Genomic DNA, 23,479 nt, shown 5'->3' on the forward strand with positions numbered 1-23,479 from the left:
AGGCTGCTCTCCCCAGAAACCTTCTGCAAAGGTTTTTGGAGGACCTCCAGGAGAGCTTCATGGAGTTATTGCTGGAGAATTTCCAGTCCATCCCCAGACATATTAACAGACTTTTCCAGTAGCTGTACTGGCCACAAATGCATCTCAAGTCCTCAGGGAAAATTCATCATTAAAAAACACTTGCTTTTAAACCATGTGTTATATTTATAAAGGTATACTCACCAGAGGTCACTTCTACGGCTTCATGGTCCGGGATACCGAGTTGGGAGGGTATTTCAGTCAGGGTGAGAAAAAGATCCTGGCTGTCAGGTAGAACGGTGTGCGGTGTGCTCTTTTCAACCTCATCGTCGTCGTCCTCCTCATCCGCAAAATCCTCCGGCATGGTGACTGAGAGTACCCCATCATCGGAGTCCAGGGACAGGGGTGGGGTGGTGGTGGCAGCCTCCTCTAGAATTGCCTGCAGCTCAGTGTAGAAGTGGCATGTCTGCGGCTCTGTCCTGGAGCGTCCGTTTTATTCTTTAGCTTTCTGATACGCTTGTCTCAGCTCCTTAAGTTTCACACGGCACTATGTTGAGTCCCTGTTGTGGCCTCTGTCCATCACGGCCTTGGAGATTTTTTCAAATGTTTTGGCATTCCGTCTTTTGGAAAGGAGTTCTGATAGCACGGATTCGTCTCCCCATACGCGATCAGATCTGGTACCTCCCGTACAATCCATGCTGGAGCTCTTTTTCAATTCTGGGACTGCATGGTCATCTGTGCTGATCAACTCTCCACGCTGGGCAAACAGGAAATGAAATTCAAAAGTTCGCAAGGCTTTTCCTGTCTGCCTGGCCAGTGCATCTGAGTTCAGATTGCTGTCCAGAGTGGTCACAATGGTGCACTGTGGGATAGCTCCCAGATGCCAATACCGTTGAAATGCATCCACACTAACCCTAATTTGAACCAACAATGTTGATTTCAGCACTACTCCCCTTGTTGGGGAGGAGTACAGAAATCGATTTTAAGAGCCCTTTATATTGACAAAAATGGCTTTATTGTGTGGACGGGTGCAGGGATAATTCGATTTAATGCTGCTAAATTCAACCTAAACTTGTAGTGTAGACCAGGAGTAAGGAAGCTGGACCTGGGAGACGTCACTTCTTTCAGTTTGCCTGTAGAGGGCTGGTGAAGTGTAGCTATAGGATAAATATGAAGTTAAAGAATTTGAGTTAGCTTAAGTACACACCTGTGTGTGTAGAAACTAGTGAGGTGAAATGTTTTCAATGTGTAACTTTCATCTGACAGTAGTCTTTTTAGCCAAATTCAGATTCTTGGTAGGAACTGTAATAAGACATAACAAGTGACAGCCACTGCCCCAAACAGGTTCTGGATCTCTGTGTCACAGAAGATCTGATTCTAGAATTGGAGATCTATAGAAAGCTCTTGGTCACAGGGGTGTGCTTACTATGTATTTGTTCAACAGTGGGTAAGTGGGGACCTAATCTGATTTGGGTCTCTGGATGTAGGGTGCACCTTTAGAGATTTAAATAAGCAATATTAAATTTCACTTTAATGTTTGAGATCAGTTCAGTGGTCCCCCTGCATAAACTAGGTTATAGAGTTGTCCTTCAAATTAATACAGGGTGAACAAAATAAGATACAAGCAGAGGGAGTGGCTGTGGGTGAGGGAGGTTGAGAATATTAGTGACAGGACTATGTAGTTGCATAGACTAGCTACATGCTTAACTTGCAGGGTTCAGACTTTTATAAAAGATATAAATGAAAGTTGTACTTTTCCTTTAGTGCATAAATGAAGAGTTAGACCCTGCCCCTGTAATGAGCTTAAATTTGCATGGATCCCATTGCTCACTGGGGGTGTGTCTACACTGCAGTTAAAAACATGAAGCTGTCCCATGCCTGCTGACTCAGGTTTGTGGGGCTTTGGCTAAGAGGCTGTTTTATTGCAGTTTAGACGTTCAGGCTTGGCCTGCAGCCCAAGCTGTGGGACTATCCCACCTCTGAGTCTAAAACCCAGGCTCCAGTCTGAGCCCAGACAGCTACACTGCAATTAACCAGGCCCTTAACCCGAGCCCCACATACCCGAGTCAGCTGGCCAAGATCAGCTGCTGATTTTTAATTGCAGTGTAGACATACCTAAAGGGCTCTGCACAGATTCAGCGGTCTACTTGCACAGAGCTCATTGCAGCATCAGGAGCTAAAAGGTGCATTTTGGATGTATGGGCTTGGCTACACTGGAGAGTTGCAGCACTGTAAACCTACCACCAGCGCTGCAACTTACCGTCCACACTTGCAAGGCAAATACAGCGCTGCATCTCCCTGGCTGCAGCGCTGGTTGTACTCCTGCTCTGCCTCAGGTATAAGGATTGCAGCGCTGGTGATGCAGCGCTGTTCCGCAAGTGTGGCCACCAAAAGCGCTGTGTAATTTGGCCTCCAGGGTATTAGGGAGGTAACTCCCAGGAATTGCCTGTTCAGCCACTCTGAAAACGCATCAGTTCACACTCTGCTTGCCCTTGCCTCACGTGACCTGCTCTTTAAATCCCCCGGGAATTTTAAAATCTCCTTCCTGTTTGCTCAGCCAGGTGTGAGTGCAATCAAATCAGTGAATCTTTCCAGGTGACCATGCCTCCATGTGCCAACGAGCCCCAGCATGGAACAATGGCGAGTTGATGGACCTCATCAGTTTTGGGGGAGGAAGCTGTGCAGCACAAGCTGCATCCAGCCGTAGAGATTACGATACCTATGGGCAGATCTCAAGGGCCATGCTGGAAAGGAGCCAATGACTGGGACGCGATGCAGGTGCAGGTAAAGTAAGGAAGCTGTTGGAGTGCCTAATTGCAAAACGCCGCAAGGGAAACTGCTTGCTAGGTGTGCCCCCACGACTGTTTTTTACTAAGGGACTGGATGCGACTATGGGGTGACCCCTGCCACCGAGACCACAAATGACAGTCGGTCAGAGCGGAAGAGGAGGAGTGGGGGAGGAATGAAGAGTGAGGGTACTGCGAGTGGGGGGAGCACCCTGGAGTCCAGGAGGCAATGCAGCCAGGAGCTCTTCTCAAGCAGGAGGAAGTAGCCAGTCGCCAGCTGGAACTTGTTGGAAGAAGAAGCAGAGGAGCGGGTTCCCGGTAAGCAGCTTTTATTCAGGATGAAAGTTTTCAGGAGAGGGGGGTTTGCTGCAGCATGCATGCCTAGATGTGGAAAGCCCATTGATGTGGTCTATCACATCGCGGTAATCGTCCTCGGTAACTCTTCAAAAGTTTACCTGCAGAGTGTGGGCAATACGCTTGCGCAATTTATTAGGAGAGCCACTGTGGTCCTTGTCCCAGTCAGGCTAAACAGTCCGCCACTGTGCCGCGAGGGTGGAGGACCATTGCCTGCAACACAGGCAAGCTTGCATAGGGCCAGGGGAATCCGCATTGCTGTAGAAGACCCTCCCTTGCTTCCCAGGTGACCCGCAGCAGCGAGATATCTTCCAGGATAAACTCCTGTGGAAAATGTTGGGATAGTGTTCACTGTAGGTCCCCCTGCAGCTGTTTGCTTTCCCCAATGCACAGAAACCCAGTACAGCCCTGAACCAATCAGTCCCACCTTCCCAGGTGACCCGCAGCAGCGAGATATCTTCCAGGATTAATTAACTCCTCCACCCATTCCCCCTTACTTGCCATTTCTTCGCTACCGTAGGTTCTGTGTGCTCTGTTTGGTATGTGGAAAGTATGCTAAAGTGAGACAGTAAACTCCTTCACTGTGATTATACACAATGCTGCCTCCCTGTTAAATGTTTCAATTTTTGTCTTTTTTCTAATAAGTGTCCTTGACTACTTGACTGGCTGTATCAGAAACTGCTGAGAGGCTACAAAACCTGAGGAAAAAGCCACGAAAAAGCAAAGAAGATACGGTGAAAGCAGTTATGAATCAGTCTGCTAGAGAGAGTAAGAAACTGCAGGACTGAAGAGAAAAAATGCAGCACTGGAGGGAAACAGAAAGCAGGAGAGAGGCAGTGGCTAAGAAGAAAAGCACGAAACAGCTGATAAGCATCCCGGTGCGCCAAACGGACGGTATCCAGTCACTCGTAGCCATGCAGGCAGAGCACTACCATGCCGCCCCCCACTCTCCCGTCCCAAAGCTCTTTCCCTTGTCCCCCAATGTCAGCTCAAAACCCCCTTTTCCAGCATCCAGGGTCTTACCACCACCAGCTGCCCCCAACACCTGTACGTTCACCTACCAGCCCTGAGAACTACGACCCTTACCCTCTGCACTCAACGCCCATCAACATGCAGCATTTTCATCCTGAAGTGCAGCAGTCATTGCACAGCACTCCAGACAGGACATATTCAAACCTCTGACTGTACAGTTCACCAGCCTACCCCCCTGCCCTTTTAGTTATTTTCTTTTCAATAAATGAATTCGTGGCTTTCAAAACAGTTTTTTTTATTGCAGAAAGTGAAAGATACCGTAGCCCAGGGAAAAAACAGGCACTGCAAATCACTGCACTTCACTCCCGTACAAGGCACCAAACATTACTGTGGCTTTCAGCCTCAAATTCCTCTCTCAAGGCATCCCTAATCCTTGTAGCCCTGTGCTGGGCCTCTCTAGTAGCCCTGCTCTCTGGCTGTGCAAATTCAGCCTCCAGGCATTGAACCTCTGAGGTCCATTCCTGACTGAATGTTTCACTCTTCCCTTCACAAATATTATGGAGTGTACATCACGTGGATATAACCGCAGGGATGCTGCTTTCCCCCAAGTCTAGCTTCGCATAAAGAGATCTCCAGCATCCTTTTAAACTGCCAAAAGCACACTCCACAGTCATTTAGCACCGGCTCAGCCTGTAGTTGAACCGGTCCTTGCTCCTGTCAAGCTTCCCTGTATATGGTTTTATGAGCCAAGGCATTAACGTGTAAGCGGAGTCTTCAAGGATCACAATGGGCATTTCAATGTCCCCTACAGTGATCTTCCGGTCTGGGAAAAAAGTCTCGGCCTGCAGATTCCTGAAGAGGCCAGTGTTCTGAAAGATGCGTGCATCATGCACCTTTCCAGGCCAGCCTGTGTAAATGCCAGTGAAATGCCCACGGTGGTTCACAAGCGCCTGGAGAACCATTGAGAAATACCCCTTCCAATTAATGTACTCGGATGCTAGGTGGGGTGGTGCCAGAATAGGAATATGCATCCCATCTATCGCCCCGCCACAGTTAGGGAAACCCATTTGTGCAAAGCCATCCAGAATGTCCTGCACGTTCCCCAGAGTCACAGTTCTCCTTAGCAGGATGCGATTAATGGCCCTGCAAACTTGCATCAACACGATTCTAGTAGTCGACTTTCCCACTCCAAACTGGTTTGCGACCAATCGGTAGCTGACTGGAGTTGCCATCTTCCAGATTGCAATAACCACCCGCTTCTCCACCGGCAGGGCAGCTCTCAATCTCGTGTCCTTGCGCCTCAGGGAGTGGGCGAGCTCCTCACACAATCCCATGAAAGTGACTTTTCTCATCCGAAAGTTCTGCAGCCACTGCTCATCATCCCAGACTGCCATGACAATGTGATCCCACCACTCACTGCTTGTTTCCCGAGCCCAAAAGCGGCATTCCACGGTGCTGAGCATTTCCGTTACTGCCACAAGCAATTTAGTGTCATACACGTCAGGCGACTTGATATCGTCGTCGGACTCCTCACTGTCACTTTGGAGCTGAAGGAATAGCTGAACTGCCAAACGTGATGTGCTGGCGACACTCATCAGCAAAGTCCTCAGCAGCTTGGGCTACATTTCCCACAGAAATCGCACTGCACAGAAACGATTGGGAGACTCACGATGGTGCCAAACGTGGACGGAAAAACAGTGACTGCTGGGATGTGAAGCGATGCGCCATGGGCTGTTGGGACAGGAAGCCGAATGACCAGCACCCTTCCAACCCCTTCCCACAACCCACAGCGCCAGAATGGGACAAGACAGCTGTAACTCCCAGCGCTGCACACCTCCAAGTGTATCCAAGCCCTATGACAGCTCATTAAAAGTATACTTTTCAAGTCTGGTTTGCAAAATTGCTGCATCTGATTTTCTTTAAGATGAGCTTTATTGTAGATTTCACTGAGACCTGAAAATCAAACTGGCTTGAAGGAAATTAGTTTTAAACTTCTGAATGCTTAAAATCAGCACATTTTGAAACTTTACATTTAGTGTTTTAGATCAATTCATAGCTAGAACTTGTAAGGACATTGGGGGCCGAAGGACTCTGAAGTTCTCTAGGTTTGCATTAATCCAAAATAGTGGCTTTCAACATTTTTCCATAGCGTGACCCTGTGTTATAACAACAAAAATCTTTGGGACTTCCCCATGTAATTGTAAAAAATGGAAGAGCTATTGCATCTCACTGCCTGGGCTTGTTTTTGACCCCCATGTTGGAAAATCCATGTTGATAATTTCTAGGGCCCTACGAAATTCATGGTTCATTTTGGTAAATTTCATGTTGATACGATTTTTAAAATCTTATTTCATAGTTTTAGATATTTAAATCTGAAATTTCATGATGTGACTGGGGGGGGCCCAATCAAAGGGGTTGTGGTGCAAGGGTATTTTAGATGGGTCATGGTTTTGTCACCTTTACTTGTGCTCTGCTGCTGGTGATGGCACTGTCTTCAGAGCTGAGCAGCTGGAGAGTAACGGCTGCTGGCCAGGAGCCCAGCTCTGAAGGCAGCAGCAACACAGAAGTGAGGGTGACGTGGTACGGTATTGCCACCCTTATTTCTGCACTGCCACTGGTGATGGGTCTGCCCTTACACAGGCTGCTCCTGGGTCTAGGTAAGAGGAAGTCCTGTTCCTCCACAGCCCAGCTGGGGCTAGCAACTGGAGCCACAGCAGGAGTCCCTGGCCAGGGTGCCCCCAGCCCTGCTCTTCCCAAGCACTTAGGTGTTATGGGGCCTCGGACTGGCTGTGTATGTGGAGGGGGTGACCATACCACCCTCCCAACCATGTCACTTACCTGTAATGCTGTCCCTGCCTCCCCCCAAAAAGTGATACTCCCCATACCATGCCACCCTCCCATCTGAGCTACTGCTGGCGGCAGCGCTGCCTTCAGAGCTGGATGCCCAGTCAGCAGCCACTGCTCTGAAGTCAGCGCAGAAATAAAGGTGTCAATACCATGACTCCCCTACAATAGCCAAATTTCACAGGAGAGACCAGATTTTATGGTCCATAATGCGTTTTTCACAGCTGTGAATTTGGTAAGGCCCTAATCATTTACCGAGCAATGATCTGAACCTTGCCCAAATGCTGCCTTTTAACCTTCTGTCCTGTTTGGACTTTGAGCCCCTTATTTTCCCTTCATATTAATTGTTTTTTTAAGTTTATAGTTTAAAGCAGGGGTTCTCAAACTGGGGGTTGGGACCCCTCGGGGGTCATGAGGGTTATTACATAGGGGGTCACTAGCTGTCAGCCGCCACCCCAAACCCTGCCTTTCCTCCAGCATTTATAATGGTGTTAAATGCATTTTTATATATTTTTAATTTATAAGGGGGGGCTTACTATGTGAAAGGGTCACCAGTGCAAAAGTTTGAGAACTAATGGTTTAAAGCAATCTGGCTCAAAGTGGCTTAAGAAATTTAATCTAAAGCTTTAGATCAGTTTGAGATGATTAATATGATCAAAGGCTTTGATCAATTTCATGGGTAAAAAGATATCCGAAAAATACAATTTTGAAGGACAACAAGGGCTGGAGAGCTAGCTGGGGAGAGGAGGTAGAATTTACGCTGATGTAAGGATTTTTTTTGTTTGTTTGTGCGTTTATAAGATTGTACATATGGCTAGGAATGGAAGTACCTCTTTAACTTGCAGTACAGATACTATTTGCCAATTGGTGAGCAAACACTTCAGCCAGATATTGTTATACCAATATAATAAAAACCAGCAGGATCTTATTAAGAGGGTTAAGGCAAAGATGCCACATTTATTGTAAATATACTAAAGCAAAAGACAAACGTAAACAACGTTTGACTAATTCCTATTACTACGTATTCCTTACACACATACATACATATACATATACATATATATATACACACATATATTCCTTCACACAGTGATTCATTCAGGTTCTGTATAGGTGTTATAGTTACCAGCCTAGACGTTGCTCATGCCAAGTTACTGGCCAGGTATCTTGGTCATGAGGATTGAGCTGAGTGTGTGTCAGATGCACCTGATGCTCCTGGAGATTGGCTGCAGAGCCAGAGTCTCAAAGTCCTCAGTTTTTAGAGTCCATTTTTATGGGAATTAATTCCTATGTTACTCTGTGGGAACCGTTTCATCCTGCTGTTGTTGGCTTAATCAGCAGATGGCACATTCCTGGTGGCTCCACACTGTTTAAAGTGGGACATTTCTTCCAGGTGTTTGAGGTGGATCCCAGTTTACCCTCCGGGGGTTGTCTGGTGGTCCACTTGACACATTCTTCGGCCGATGGATCCTTTCTAAGCTGGCACCTCCCTAAACATTCACATACATCAAACATTCATCAACATACATTCCATATTTTAAACATATTTTAATTTACTGTCTCCACCACTTTTGGGGTGTGTGTAATCACAGAGGGTGAGGTTCTGTTTGTGTACATTGTATCAATTACAGCTTAAGGCTAGCATAGTGTTTTTACTTTGAGAACAAAGTCAATTAACTTGTTTGTAAGTTTTACATAGTAATAGAGTATCTTCAACAGGACAGATACAATCAGTGTTTTCTGCAGAGAGGAGCTTACAAGTTTTAACATAAGAACTACAAGTTTTTTGTACTTGGTGAAACTGGGGGATCACTGTCACTTGGGGGAATCACTGTTCGTATCTTTTTTTAATATCCCTACAATATGCCTTGAAGAGATACCTTAAGCCAGTGGTTGCCACATGCTTTCTGATGCAGTTCACATACCACCAGTAATACACATGTTACATGATGAGAACCACAGACTAGGCCTTTCTAGTAGATTCACAGTGGCCCTGGCCTGTCAACTGGCTTCCTGAATCTGTGGGACTCCTGCTGCATGAACACATTTAGACTTTTACTGTATGTTTGAGGAGTTTTTTAGACTATTTGCTGGAAGGTCTTTCACGTGAGTAGCTCTTCATTATCAGAGCCATTGTTATTTTTGCACTATTACAGGGATGGCTAAACTGTGGCTCGCAAGCCACATGTGGCTCTTTTACCATTAAAGTGTGGTTTGCAGAGTCCTTCTCCACCTACCAGACTGAGGGTGGGAGTGGGGAGCTCAGAACCTCTGCCTTGCAGCAGGGTGGTGCAATAGGGTCTTCTGCCCAGCGGGGAAGGGGGTCTTGGGACTTCTGCCCAGCGTGGCACACATGCCAGGGCTCGGGGCTGAAGCCCTGAGCCTTGTCAGGTGCCTCCCATAGGGTACCCCAACCTCTAACTCCCAGCAGGTGTGCCCTGGCTATTAAACTTCTGAAGATTGTCATATATGGCTTGGATGACCAGTAAGTTTGGGCTTCCCTGCTCTATAAGAATATTTCCTGACAGGCAAAAGGACTGTGTTTTTGAACTGTTAGCTTAATATTAAAAATCCCTTTAATGTGCAGGTTAACATGTATGAAGTTGTTAGCTGTCCATGTTGGATTATAGGCTCTTCCTTATGCTTCAGTATGGCTAGATACTACAACTTCAAACATTTGCCTGCCTCTTAATGGAGTTTTTAAGTCATGTTAAGCTAAGTTGACTGAGTTAACACAAACGGAAAAAGACACCCTGGACCCTGTCAAGACAGGACTTATAATACTCATGTGCATCTCCTCCCACCCCTTTTTGGTTTCTTATTTCAGTTCTCTGGATCTGTCCTGGCCTTTCTGTTTTCTCTAATAGCCATTTGTGTGTCTTCATGCTTGCTTTTCCTCCTAACAGTTTTTCCCAAGGCTGGTTCTCTGTTCTCTTCTTCTTTCTAACCTGCTCGGCTAAACCATGTCCCTGAGGTTGCTATCCCTTGCAGCCCTGGACTGCTTATCCCACCTGTGACCCAAGAACCTCTTAATGTCAACTGGCAAGGAGGTACAGGAATATCCTGGTTCTGGGATGTTCAGTCTGGTTCACCAAATAATGTCGTGAGGTCTCAAATGAAAGGTGGTGTCACACTGGTTATTAATATCATTGTGAAATGTATGTACAGATACTGTGCAAGGAGTTAAGAGTCTGGATCATGGGTATTTGTCACCAGCAGAGGTGGAAACAGATTTTCTGTCAGACAAGAGATATGTATTCACCTGTCTCTCTGTTCAGATATAAATTAAGCATTGTAAGCTAATACAATGGTTGCCCATGTACATCACATTTACAAATGCTAACAAAGAGATGTGAAGTCCATACGAAAGGAGCACACTGCAAAAAACATGCTGTGCAGGATTATCCTGTCTGTGAGCAAAGACAATGAACTTTGGGGATATTTCTAGAAGTTAAGGCACCCCTTTATCTTGCATCGAGGAATTAGACGCACATTTACATTCGTGAAAATGAGTCTCAGGTACTCTTGGTTGAAAATGCTGAAGTGGACTTGGGTGAGATATACGTCTCTTGGCTCTAGAAAGAGTATTATGATTTTGTTTTATATTTTTGTTTCCACTATCCTAATTCACTATCTACGGAATCTCTAGTCGATAATAAACTTATTCTTATTTTCACTATAAATAGATCTCAGTGCTGTGTGTTAAGCAGTGTTGAGTGAGAGTTGACTCTTACAAGCTGGTGTGTGCTGTTCGTCTGGGAATAGCAGACCTGGTAACTCTGAGTGTTTAGTGGATGAGAGACTGAGCGTTGCAGGGAATGCTCCAAGCATTTGGGGGTAGGTGTGTGCCTGTCATTACCTGTGCAGAGAGAGTGAGGTCTGTGGAGGCCTGAAAGGTGGTGCTTGTGTTGCCAGAGGCAGTTGGTTTCAGGGTGCTGATTAATGCTAAGGAGAGGTGGTGGGGAGGTGCCTCACAACCTTGGGAACCCTGGGGGAGCATCATACCACCTTCTCACTATTCCACAGAATCCCTTCTTTAAGTCACAGTGGTCATATTGACTGGTTACATAGTTCCATCTGGGCCTGGCCTTGAGTGTTAGCAATTTCACCTTTGCATAAGTTGAGCGGGGGAGGAAACAATCCTCACGTATCATCTTCTGGCTGAACAATACCCCTGGGGATATGCAGCGGTCTTCCAGGGGGTACATCAACTCCTCTAGATATATGCCTAGTTTTACCACAGGCTATGTAAAATGCATTAGCAAAGTCAGTACAAACTAAAATTTCATATAGACAGTGATGTGTTTATACTGTCCTATAGACTATACTAGTATTTCTCAAACTGTGGGTGAGTTTGTTTTAATGGGGTCGCCAGGGCCAGACTCGCTAGGGCAGAAAGCCGAAGCCAAAGTTGTTAAATGAGGTGAAACTTAGGGTACACAAGACACATCAGATTCTTGAAAGGGATATGGTAGTCTGGAAAGGTTGAGAACTACCGTGCTAGAGATGTTTCTTATAAGGGGATCCCCGCCCTAGTTGACCTGAGGCTCTTGACTGTTTGAGGCAGAAGTTAATATGTGAATCTTATGACACTGATGATTTTCCTATACCATTCCCAGAAAATAGTTATCAATGGTTCACAGTCATGCTGGAAGGGCATAAGTGGGGTCCCACAGGGATCAGTTCTGGGTCCAGTTCTGTTCAATATCTTCATCAATTATTTAGATAATGGCTTGAAGAGTGTACTTATAAAGTTTGGGGACAAAACCAAGCTGGGAGGGGTTGCAAGTGCTTTGGAGGATAGGATTAAAATTCAAAATGATCTGGACGAACTGGAGAAATGGTCTGAAGTAACTAGGATGAAATGCGAAAAGGACAAGTGCAAAGTATTCCATTTAGGAAGGAACAATCAGTTGCACACATACAAAATGGGAAATGACTACCTAGGAAGGAGTACTGCAGAAAGGGATCTGGGGGTCATAGTGGACCGCAAGCTAAATATGAGTCAACAGTATAATGCTGTTGCAAAAAAAGTGAATAGCCTTCTGGGATGTATTAGCAGGAGTTTTGTAGCAAGACACGAGAAGTAATTCTTCCGTTTTACTCCATGTTGATTAGGCCATAACTGGAGTATTATGTCCAGTTCTGGGCACCATATATCAGGAAGGATGTGGACTAATTGGAGAGAGTCCAGAGAAGGGCAAAAAAAATGATAAAAGGTCTAGAAAACATGATCTATGAGGGAAGATGGAAAAAACTGGGTTTATTTAGTCTGGAGAAGAGAAGACTGAGAGGGGACATAACAATTTTCAAGTACATAAGAGGTTGTTACAAGGAGGAGGAAGAAAAATTTTTTTTCTTAACCTCTGAGGATAGGACAAGAAGCAATGGGCTTCAACTGCAACAAGAGTGGTTTAGGTTGGACATTAGGAAAAATTTCCTAACTGTCAGGCTCGTTAAGCACTGGAATAAATTGCCTAGAGAGGTTATGGAATCTCCATCATTGGAGATTTTTAAGAGCAGGTTAGACAAACACCTGTCATGAATGGTCTAGATAATACTTAGTCCTGCCACAGTGCAGGGGACTGGACTAGGTGACCTCTCAAGTTCCCTTCTAGTTCTGTGATTGTATATTGATACTCTTTTTAGTCAATACTTGTTAGTCTGTCATTGTTATTATTGACTCTAATAATATATCTCAGGGGTAGGCAACCTATGGCATGGGTGCCGAAGGCGGCACACGAACTGATATTCAGTGGCACTCACAGTGCCTCGGTCCTGGCCACCGGTCCAGGGGGCTCTGCCAATATTTAGTTTTAAATGAATCTTCTTAAACATTTTAAAAACCTTATTTACTTTACATACATCAATAGTTTAGTTATATATTATAGACATATAGAAAGAGACCTTCTAAGAACGTTAAAATGTATTACTGGCACGCAAAACCTTAAATTAGAGTGAATGAATGAAGACTCGGCACACCACTTCTGAAAGGTTGCCGACCCCATATATAGCTGAAACAAAGTGGATGTGATAATATCTTTTATTGGACCAACATAGCTACAACAATGGAACATAATTAATTTTGCTGTGTGAAAGGGAGACTCCCCAACCTGACGCAAAACTTAACAGTGACATCTACTTTCAGTGCAAATGCAAGAAACAAAACATCATCCCCAGAGGTCTCACCATTTGTAACCCTCTGACCACTGCATACAGCACCCATCCTGGGACCAACATGGCAATAACAACACTGCATATAAGAATGGAAGATACCTAATATAGCTAACAGTTGTTTATTTCCTCTGAGCATGGGCTGGTAGGTATTTCACATTTCGCACTAGGACTTGGGTTCATACCTAGTGTCGATAGTGCACTACTGGTGGAAGAGCAGTATTATTCAGTTGTGAGCCATTGTACAGTGGATGCTTCATTGCCCTAGCAGTATTTAGCTCATTTTATGATGTACTTTGAGTCACATCAGTATGAAGAGCATTGTATATTTAACTAAATTCTGTCCTATATTAAAAGTTATTCCTGAGAACATTTTAAAAGGTTTTAATTTCTTTTTGAGGCTACAATATTGACAATTTAAAATGCCAGAACAGTCATGCACTTTTTGTGTGAAGTCTGTCTTACTCCAGTAAAATGTCAAAATTCTTTTTGCTTTAAAATACACCGCTACCTCGATATAACGCCACCCGATATAACACGGATTTGGATAAAACATGGTAAAGCAGTGCTCTGAGAGGGCGGGGCTGCTCACTCCAGTGGATCAAAGCAAGTTCAATATAACATGATTTCACCTGTAACACAGTAAGATTTTTTTGGCTCCCAAGGGCAGCGTTATATTGAAGTAGAGGTGTATTAATGGTATTTTCACCTCCTGGCTTAGGCAGAAGAAAATATAAGGAAATACTGCCAAGGTTGTCATAGTTGCAGCCATGTCATTTTGTTTAAGATTAGATCAGTCTCTTTAAACTGACAAAAGAGAAACTTACCCTGAAAATGTTCAGCTGGAGCTAATAAAGGGAAAGATCTCTCCATGTGACAGTAACTAAAGGTTCAGTAATCTGAACAGAAGTACGATGCTTTGACAGATTATCAAGTTGCTGGCAACTTGCAGTTTTTGAAAGGCATTTTGTAATTTTCTAATGACCTGGTGTACCGGAATGAGTGAAGTATTAGGGGTGAGGATGTTGCACCCACCCGTGCAGAAATTCAGAAGAATTATTACTTTACTTAACTGCCTCTTCCTTAAGGTAAAATGTTAAACCAAAATATTTTCACTTTTAAATAATATCTTGTTCTCTGGATGAAAAACCATTACAACTTTTCTTTAAGTAATGTTGAGGAGGATAAGCTGCTTGTTTGACCGTATGTGAGTGCACTTTTCATTTTAATGAGGTGATATATTGCACTCATCTGTACAATATGAGCATTGTGCAGTATCTCACTGTACATCATACTATATCTGGCCCAAGATAGGTTATCACTTTTTGCACTTCACTGACATAAGGAATAGAAATACTATAGGGATGATGTTGAAATAATGGTAGCTGGCATTTAAACGACGGACGTTAGCATTTTCTCCCTAAAATTTCCCATCACTGCTGCTAATCTTTCACACCTGAAAAGCTCATGGGGAAAAATCCCATCGTTACAGAAGTACTGTGCTTCCATAACATCAATGACATGTAGACCAGGCTCCTAAGTAAGATCTTATTTTGACTAGACAAAAGGATATAAGAGGCAGACAAAAAGAAGTGAGACTAGTTGAGGACTGAGCCTGTGGCATGCCTTCAAGTAAATAAATTTTGGGGACTTAAGCTATTTTTTGGGTGGATATGGGTGTATAGTAGGACAAAACCGTCAACAACCTAATTATAGTGACAAAGAGTCCTGTGGCATTCCTATAGACTAACAGATGTACTGGAGCATAAGCTTTCGTGAATGTCCCACTAAAGCAAAGTTTGGTAAAGTTATAAGCAACTTGTAGGTTGACCTTACAATTAAAAATGTTGGACCACGTTACTACAGGCATCTCTGCCAGCTGCACCTATAATATATACACACGCACACATTAGAATGTTTTGTTTAAAATTTTTAAATCTGGCCCCAAGCTAAAGCAGGGATGTCTTTTAGCTCCCTCGTGTTCGGTAGCACTGGAGGGAAGAAGTAGCTACATTTTTTTTTCCTTTGTATATTTATGAAATATAGCTTGACATCTTGGAGTTCTTAGGATGCAAATACTTCTGCATAACTTTCAATCTATTCATTTTACTGTAGTTCATCCTGATGGGCATCATCACTCCCAAAATCAAAATATTAGTATTCTTACAAATATATATATATGCTGGATAGCGTAGTGGTTAAGAGCACCGCCCTTTAATACGGGAGACTGCCCTTTGATATTAGAGACCAGGCTTTAAATCCCGGTTGGTACCCAACTTTCCAGTAGGGGTCCTTGGGCAAAAGACCCCCTAACGCTTCACCTGCCTACCTCAAATATGAGAGTGACACGAACTAGGAGAGTTTCATGCCAGCTCCTCGTGACGTCCGCCGAATTAGAACTAGATCACGAACCGCGTCCGACAGTATGCGTGATAGTTGATACCATGGGCCACGGTAAGCATACAATCTGTATACTTACGGACTAGATTTCGGCTTACTAACATCGTGGAACAAACCAATTATCCACGTGAGTGCGATCGAGTCACATAGAGAACGCTTGAGAATTGTGATATGCTACGCCTACTATAGCACGCGTATGTGATATACCTAATAGAGGCCTGAGGGATAATATGATAGTATCTAACGTATGGATGTTGGACTATGGATGGACAAAAGACCTCGCGTACACATCCATCTCTGTGTACTGAGAATACTAGCTAGTACTCCCATATTCAACTCAATCTATAGTTAAAGGTAAGTCATAACTCTCACTCGCCTGAAGTATATAAGGACCAACTCCACATTACATCCCAGAGCTCAGAGAACCTGGAAGAACAGTGGATGGCCAGCCCACACCTGAAGCTGAACTCACTGCAAGCCCACTCATTGCAAGAGCCAAGCAGCTGATGATGAGCTAAAACTCATGAGAGAAATAGCTACAGTCTCAATCCTCGAGACCGACTTACCAAGGCTCAGTGGAGTAGAAGTACTATCAGATAGTATATAGGAAGATGCCAGTAGAGCCCTCATGACAATCCCTACTACCACCATTTTAACCCAAACCATTGAACTGTTATATTGCTACAACCCTCTGTGTAATTCTCTGGAAAGATGCTTGGCCTACATTCCCGATCAAAGAAGCAATCACGTTTGCACCCACCCTGCGTGAAAATTGGAGGTTGGAAGATAATATCAAGGCGACTCGGAAAGAAGTTTAGTCAGCTGGTGGAACTACAGAAGGGTGTAGAGATTAAGGATAAGAACTCGGCTACTGAAAAAATTAACAGGGCCGACTCCATCTGAAGCCCTTAGAGACTGCTCAACAAAGGCTCACAGCACTGGCTACCAGGCTAAGGAGACTGCACTAGAGAAGCCGAGGCCAAAAAAAGTAAATGTGCCCTTGTTCTCCAAAGAACCATCCAAGATTTTTACTTCCAACTGCGTTTGCAACAACACAATTAACAGCAGAGCCACCCAGCAGCAGAAAACATGAACATTACTGAAGAATCATATGGGAGAAGAGAAAGATCTCAATAACACTCCAGTGGCAAAGTTGGCACTGCAGGACCTTGATGCAACAGAGCACAGTCTATTCTCCAGACCAGAAACCAGTCACCATCACTCAGTATGAAAGCCATTTCCCCAGCTCAGCGTTAGGCTGTCAAGATACATGAAGAGCTGTGATCAGCCACCTCGTACCAAGACACTTGAATACCACACCTCACTACGGTGCTAAACAGGAAAACTACAGCAGTGCGGAAGTGTAACGCCTAGCAGCACAGATGGTACCAGCTCTAGCAGCAGCTCCACCAAATAACTGGCTACACAAGGTAAGGACCAGTGCTGATCATGAAAGACCCCTGCAAAGGGAAACAGAACCGTTCCAAACTTACCGACCAATAATCCTGCCTCCCCCACAACATGTTGAAATTTCCTTTCAGGCATTATCATGTAACCACCAAGCTTACTACTGCAGTACTGAAGCCATAATAACAATGAGCACACTCAGCTCAGAAGACATTGGGCGAGAACAAACTACTAGCGAGGCTCAAAAACACAGTGCTCATACATAGGAGCAGTCGGCATCCACAAGTCCCAGATTCTTAGCACAATGACCCAAATCTGAGCACAGCCTCGTGGATTGACTAACAGGATAGACCACAACGACTCAAATGGTCGTGCACGGCACTGTTACTGTGAGATGGGTCTGGGCCGCAGTATACAAAAGTCAACAGGCAACAACCATCTCAAGAGACCTTTCACTCAAGACTCTCCAGTGGGACTATGGGCAGACACAGCACTGGAATGTCAATTCAAGGCAGGCTTGCCACGAAGTGGCCATCAAGTGCGGCATGTACCAAGGTGACGTGCACTCCTTCTTCCCGCTGCTGTTTCTTGACCTATTAGCCTTAAATGCGCACACCTCTATAAGCTCAAGATGTAATCTCACCAACAGAGAGCTGGAGAACTACTGTCGTTAAGATGGTTCACGAGAACTGCATGAATACCATACTCAGCCACCTTCCTCTACCGAATGGTACTGAAGGATCTCCAAGTGATGATGTGTCTAAGAAACAATTAAGCCGAAGATATGCACCACTCACGAGCATTAACTGAGCCTCACATAGACCTGTACCGCGGGGAATCCTACCCAGTGTGAGTGATTAACTGCGCTCTATTCCTCTCCATTTTCCGGACCTGTGTGAGCAGAAGTGTGGCCGAGTACCACAAAAAACAGATAAAAAAAAAAGTCTATGGTTGGAAAGGAGAATGAGCTGTGTGAGTCATGTAAGCGAGGGAGGTAGTTTCAGACAGAACTGATGATCGGTGCTGATACACCAAGCGCCGTCAGCTCGCATTAGCAGCACATCAAGCAGAACCCAAGACTGCATAATAGGTGACCTTTTTGGCGCCCACAGTCACACGGGAAAACCACGATGAGGAGCAAGGAAGACAGCAACATCAAGTTCACCAAAGGAAAGACAGGTCCTGAGAGCCAGCTCCAGTGGAAGCAACTGAAATGATGCTCCGCATCAACAGATACGCCCTGCCGTTTTATCAGTGAACTAACTCCCGTGCTCGCCTATATTTAGGCTGGTCCTATTGAGAGAGGAGATCTGATGTTTGAGGCTGTCGATAGTGTGCGTGAAAGACCCGTGAGATAGCCGCACCTCAATTCAATTCACAGGAGGTTCCCACCCCATGTCCATACACCCCAATGTAAGACTCAGTACTTATAACGCGAAAGCCGATCGAGAAAAGAAAGTGTGACTGGAGGCCACATTGCTGTGCACAGTGCGTCTCTCTCCATTATATGCAGCTGTAGCCTGCGAATAAACAACCTGTGCGAAGAACATTCCTCGATGTTGCAAGATCACAGAGAGTGATGCAGTAAGACATGGTGCCCCAGAAATGATGGAAGCTGCCAAGAGAGAATGCACATAGATGGCAGCAGCAGACAGGGGAGGGAAGACCAAGCAGAAGAAGTGGCATGGCAAGACAAGACCCTGCATGGGATGTACTGCGAACAGATAGCTGCAGTGGCTGGCACTTGGGAAATCCTACCAGTGGCTTGGAAAGGGCTGGACTAAAAGACAGCCACTGAGCACTGATCATAGCAGCACAGGAACAGGCACTGAGCACCAGATCCACTGAAGCAGGGGTCTACCACACTAGAGTGAGGCCAAGGCAGACTGTGCAGGAGAGGCCTCCAGAGACGTCCAACACATAGTCGGCAGGGAGGGAAGATGCAGCAGAACAAGCATACGCTTTGAACAGGCACAAGCCAGTGGCTGGCATTGTGTACAGGAAACATCTGCACGCGTATGGGCATAGACTCATGACCAGATGGGAGAGTCCACAGTAAGGGTTGTACGATAATAGCAGGTGCTAAGATTCTGTGGGACTTCCAGATCCAAGACGGACAGGCAGGTTACTAGGGCCAATCACCAGACATCGTGCGTAATAGACCAAGGACCAGAAGACGCGGTCGGTGTAGATATAGCGTGCCAAGTGACCAGCAACATCAGGAAGAAGAATATAAAGAATCTGAGAAGTACCAGTGGCCTGAATAAAGGTACTCGAGAAGGATGTGGAAAAGTGAAGGCCAAATGTATCCCAGTGGTGGTAGGAGCACTTGGGCTGTGACTCCTAAGCTGGTGTGAGTTGGCTCCAACAGACCCAGGAACAACATTCAGAGCATCTCGTGTCCAGAAGAGTGCAGTGCTCGGAACCAGCTAGATACTGCCGCAGAACCCTCAAACTCCCAGCCTCTGGTAGAGGACCCGAGGTTGAGGAAGACACATACCGCCCATAGGGGTGAGAGGGGAATTTTTATATATATATATATACACACACACACATTGATCTTTTAAAATGGAGAGATGGTTGAGAGGGACAAAAGTCTATGCAAAACAAATTACATTACTTAAGAGTTTGGGCTTGGATTAGCCTGTGTAACCAAGAGCTCAGTGGTGGTGGAAAGTCTACCTGGAGGTGGGTTATGGTGTCACAAGTCACCAAAATAACTCCATTCCTCTGGACAACTTGCAGGTGGCTAGCTCAGTCCCCAGTCAGATGGTTCTGGCCATAGATGAGGGAATCCAGCAGACTTCCCAAGTCATCTTTACTAGCAAGGCTACTGTGGTGCTCTGAACATAATTGAAAACCATCTTGCCCGGCAGAACTTTTGGGGAAGGGCTGTGGTGAATACTACTCGGGGGTATAATAACCCTATGGCACAGAAATGTGCTGATTACACACAGCTACAAAAACAGGTGGCTCAAGCTCATTTTGGTGTGCTTTTCTTTGACTAAACTTCTACATACAGCATAATATCTTGCATACTTGTGAAACATTTCTGTCATCCCTCCATTTTGTTTAACAATTTTACTTGGATTTTAATAAGAGTTAACTTTGCAATCACTTATAAATATTGCAATTCTAAGTCTGTCTTTGTTTTCTATTGCAAAGTTGTATATGCCAGGAGGAAGTGTTTTATATATGTATTTTTAATAGAACAATCCAAGTTCAAAGTGTGTGTATTGTAAAAACATTTTCCACACGATTATGTGGAAATATGTTATAGTTTAACAGGGAAATAGTTAATCTATGTAGAATTAGCGACTCAGGGAAATTGGTAATTATTCATAGAAGGACTTTGATAATGCACCTCAGAGTTTACTTGTCTTAAGCAATTGTTCAGATATATGTTTGCAATTCATTGAATTCTGGACAGATTTCTTTAAGATCGTTTACAACAGCATTTGAAATAAATATATAACTTTATTTTTTTTATTTTTTATTTTTTTTAGGATGTGCAACATGTTGCGGATTCATAAAATGAGTGGCTGAAAGGGAAAGGAAAATAGTGCCATTATTTACTAGAATAACAACATGGGAAATACTACCACCAAATTCCGCAAAGCACTTATAAATGGAGATGAAAATCTGGCCTGCCAAATATATGAGAGCAACCCTCAACTAAAAGAATCTCTTGATCCAAATACTTCTTATGGGGAACTCTATCAGCACAATACTCCATTACATTATGCTGCTAGGCATGGAATGAACCGAATACTAGGGTGAGTATTACTGTGTGATTTGTTAACATATTTAATAGTTGCTCTAGCAAATGGAAGAAGTTTAGATAGATTTATAAATCTTACTTTGTGGGTAGATCATTGGTGAACATTTTAATTTGTATTTATTTTGTGTATAAATTTTTAAATGTTCAGATTATAATAAAATATGCAAAATAACCTGTTATGACAAATTTATATAATGAAGAACGTGTTTTTTATACTTGGGAAATGTTTAGTTTTAACTGATCTTTAATTTTTTTTTCTTACATTCATTTCAGGCATAAAAGTGTGTTAGAATAAAAACAGCTTGCTTCCTGAGGTGTCTTATTACAAGCCTTTATAAAAAAAAAAAAATTTTTAAAAGCTTTTCTGCACACTTAATAATTAATTTTTTTAGTAGCCCTTTGTAACTCTGTACCCAATGTACTATCACCTTTATCTACAATTTTCTGGTTTTTCTGATCATTCATTTGTGCTTTCAACTTCAGAAGGCATGTTTAATTTTTTACTATACAATTATCAGTTACTCTTTATGCCAAAGATGACCAGTGTAGCAAGAGCTTTTGTGATTCAGACTACAGTTGAATTTTTGATATATAGGCCTTTTAGTAGAAAGTGTATTAGTGTTCGTTGTCTAACTCCTTCTGTGTCCGCTTACAAAGTACTTCCTCTTTTTTGTTGTTGATTAACAAATCAGGCTTCATATTTTTTTTGTGTAAAATGTTTCTTTGGTTTGGAAAACTGATCTGTGTGCTACAGTACTTGGACTGATATCCATGTCTCACTGGACGAGATCTCTTTCAGAGCATCTTTGTATCTCTCTCTCTGTCAGCCTCTTAATTATTTGCCAGCTAAAATTCACTATCTAATATTTTCTTTGGGAGCTCAGTTAAGATGTTATGAACATTACTTAAAAGCTGGTTGTGGAACCTCTTTCCAGACCCTCATTGTATGAACACGATGATAATCTAAAAAATGTACTGCTATATTGATATGTTCTGCAAGGAGCATCAGCTAATTTTATTGCAGATGGGGCAAATACAGGCACATATTATTATAAAGTTCAGACAGTTTGAATTTTTGCATTTTGTATAATGATAAACACAGTATACTACAATTAGTCCTGAGGGAATTCTGAATCACTGTGCAATGCAGAATTTGCATGGAATTTGATCTCTCTGCCCCCACCCCCCCAATTTGGCATTGCAGGGGTCGCTGGACCCAGCAGAGCCAAACATCCCTGCTTGCAGTATGCCTGTGAAGGAGGCATGGACAGATTGCAGTTCCCGGCATGCCTTGAATGAAAGAGGCGGTGTGTGGGCCATAGCCATGCAGTGAGTGAAGTGCCCATCCTGGTGGGAATGCAGGCCCTGTGGCTATGCGCGCTCTGGCTGCCAGGCCTGATCCTCATTTGGCTGGCTGTTCTGGCTCTCACAAGGGTTGAGGGAGGGCGGGGATCACATCGCATCCCCCAGTGGGACTATAATGAAGCTGTGCAGAGTGGAGCCTGTAGCTGGGCTCCGGGGGGAAGGGGTGTGGATGTCTGGCTTGCCATTGGGCTCTGAGTGGAGGGAAAACAGAGCGGGAGTCTGGACCAAAGGGAGCCCAGCACAGCTCCCTCCGGCACCTTCACCGATTATCCCAGGAGTAGAGAGAGGGTATCTTTGTTGTTGTCTGTATTGTTATAGACATACTTGCCGATCGGTGTTTTGAAATAAATTACGAAAATAATTGAAACTGGTATGAGTATATTGTGTTATTTTGGCAAATAAAATATGCAGAATTTTGCAGAATTCTAAAATATTGTGCACAGAATTTTTATTTTCTGGTGCAGAATTCCCCCAAGGAATATAGCAATGGAACAAAATGATCACTATCAGTATGAAAGAGTTGAGTATTTGTGTGTAACTTGTAATAAGGAATTGCGAAATCATAAGTACACTGCAATTTGTATTTAAAAGAAAAGTATTTTGTGGGTAATGCCAAACCTATGAATTATAAGAGTCTGCTAGACTTGTTGGAGCAGTAAAATCCACTCCAGCAACACTGAATAAAGAGTCACTCTGGCATTGTGAAAAGAATCTGACACCTTTTATGAGCAGTCAATTTACTAAAACTTAAAGTTAATATTAAAAACATTGTTCTAGCAATTCTGTCAAACTTTTGATTATACAAACCCTAGTTCTGGATAACTTGAAGGTCAGACAAGTTTTAAGTGAAATGTTGATCCTGGGAAGTTTACCACTGAATTGGTGCCTTAGTGCCTTAAAACTTAGAGACTCCCAACTCTAGAGCTCTTGATGATTCTGCAGTTCTATCTACTTAAGCATAGCTTAATGTTGCAGAGCTTGAATAGTTTTTTATTTTTTTATTTATTTTTATTATGGTAGTACGTAGGAGCCCTAGTCGTGGATAAAGGGTCCTCTACAAAAACATAACAAAAAGAAAGTCCCAGCCTCAAAGAGCCTACAGTCTGTCTTTTAAGATGGCGCTGATCCTGCCACCAGTTAGTTTGAGCCTGTCATGACTGTAAAGGGAAGGGTAACAACCCTCCTGTATACAATACTATAAAATCCCCCTGGTCAGAGGCACCAAAATCCTTTTACTTGTAAAGGATTAAGGAGCTCAGGTAACCTGGCTGACACCTGACCCAAAGGACCAATAAGGGGACAAGATGCTTTCAAATCTTGTGGGGGAAGGGGGGAGGCTTTTGTTTGTGCTCTTTGTTTTGGTTGTGTTAACTCTTGG

General features: G+C 43.9%; 1 protein-coding gene across 9 annotated transcripts in view; it reads left to right on the top strand.

The window, feature by feature from the left end:
• The window catches only part of ANKIB1 (ankyrin repeat and IBR domain containing 1), a 167,125-nt gene that overhangs the window by 24,384 nt on the left and 119,262 nt on the right, over positions 1-23,479 (top strand). For 5 of the 9 annotated variants that reach the window (XM_032798119.2, XM_075062347.1, XM_075062345.1 and 2 more), the window contains exon 2: positions 20,462-20,731. In XM_032798119.2, the coding sequence (XP_032654010.1) occupies positions 20,544-20,731 (188 nt within the window). In that variant the 5' untranslated portion in view covers positions 20,462-20,543. Of the gene's footprint in view, positions 1-13,124; positions 13,294-20,461; positions 20,732-23,479 lie in introns of those variants that run through there. The other 4 variants (XM_075062346.1, XM_075062349.1, XM_075062351.1 and 1 more) reach the window with 4 other exon arrangements.

The sequence above is a fragment of the Chelonoidis abingdonii genome, chromosome 2, assembly GCF_003597395.2.
Source record: "Chelonoidis abingdonii isolate Lonesome George chromosome 2, CheloAbing_2.0, whole genome shotgun sequence".
NCBI classification, from domain to species: domain Eukaryota; kingdom Metazoa; phylum Chordata; order Testudines; family Testudinidae; genus Chelonoidis; species Chelonoidis abingdonii.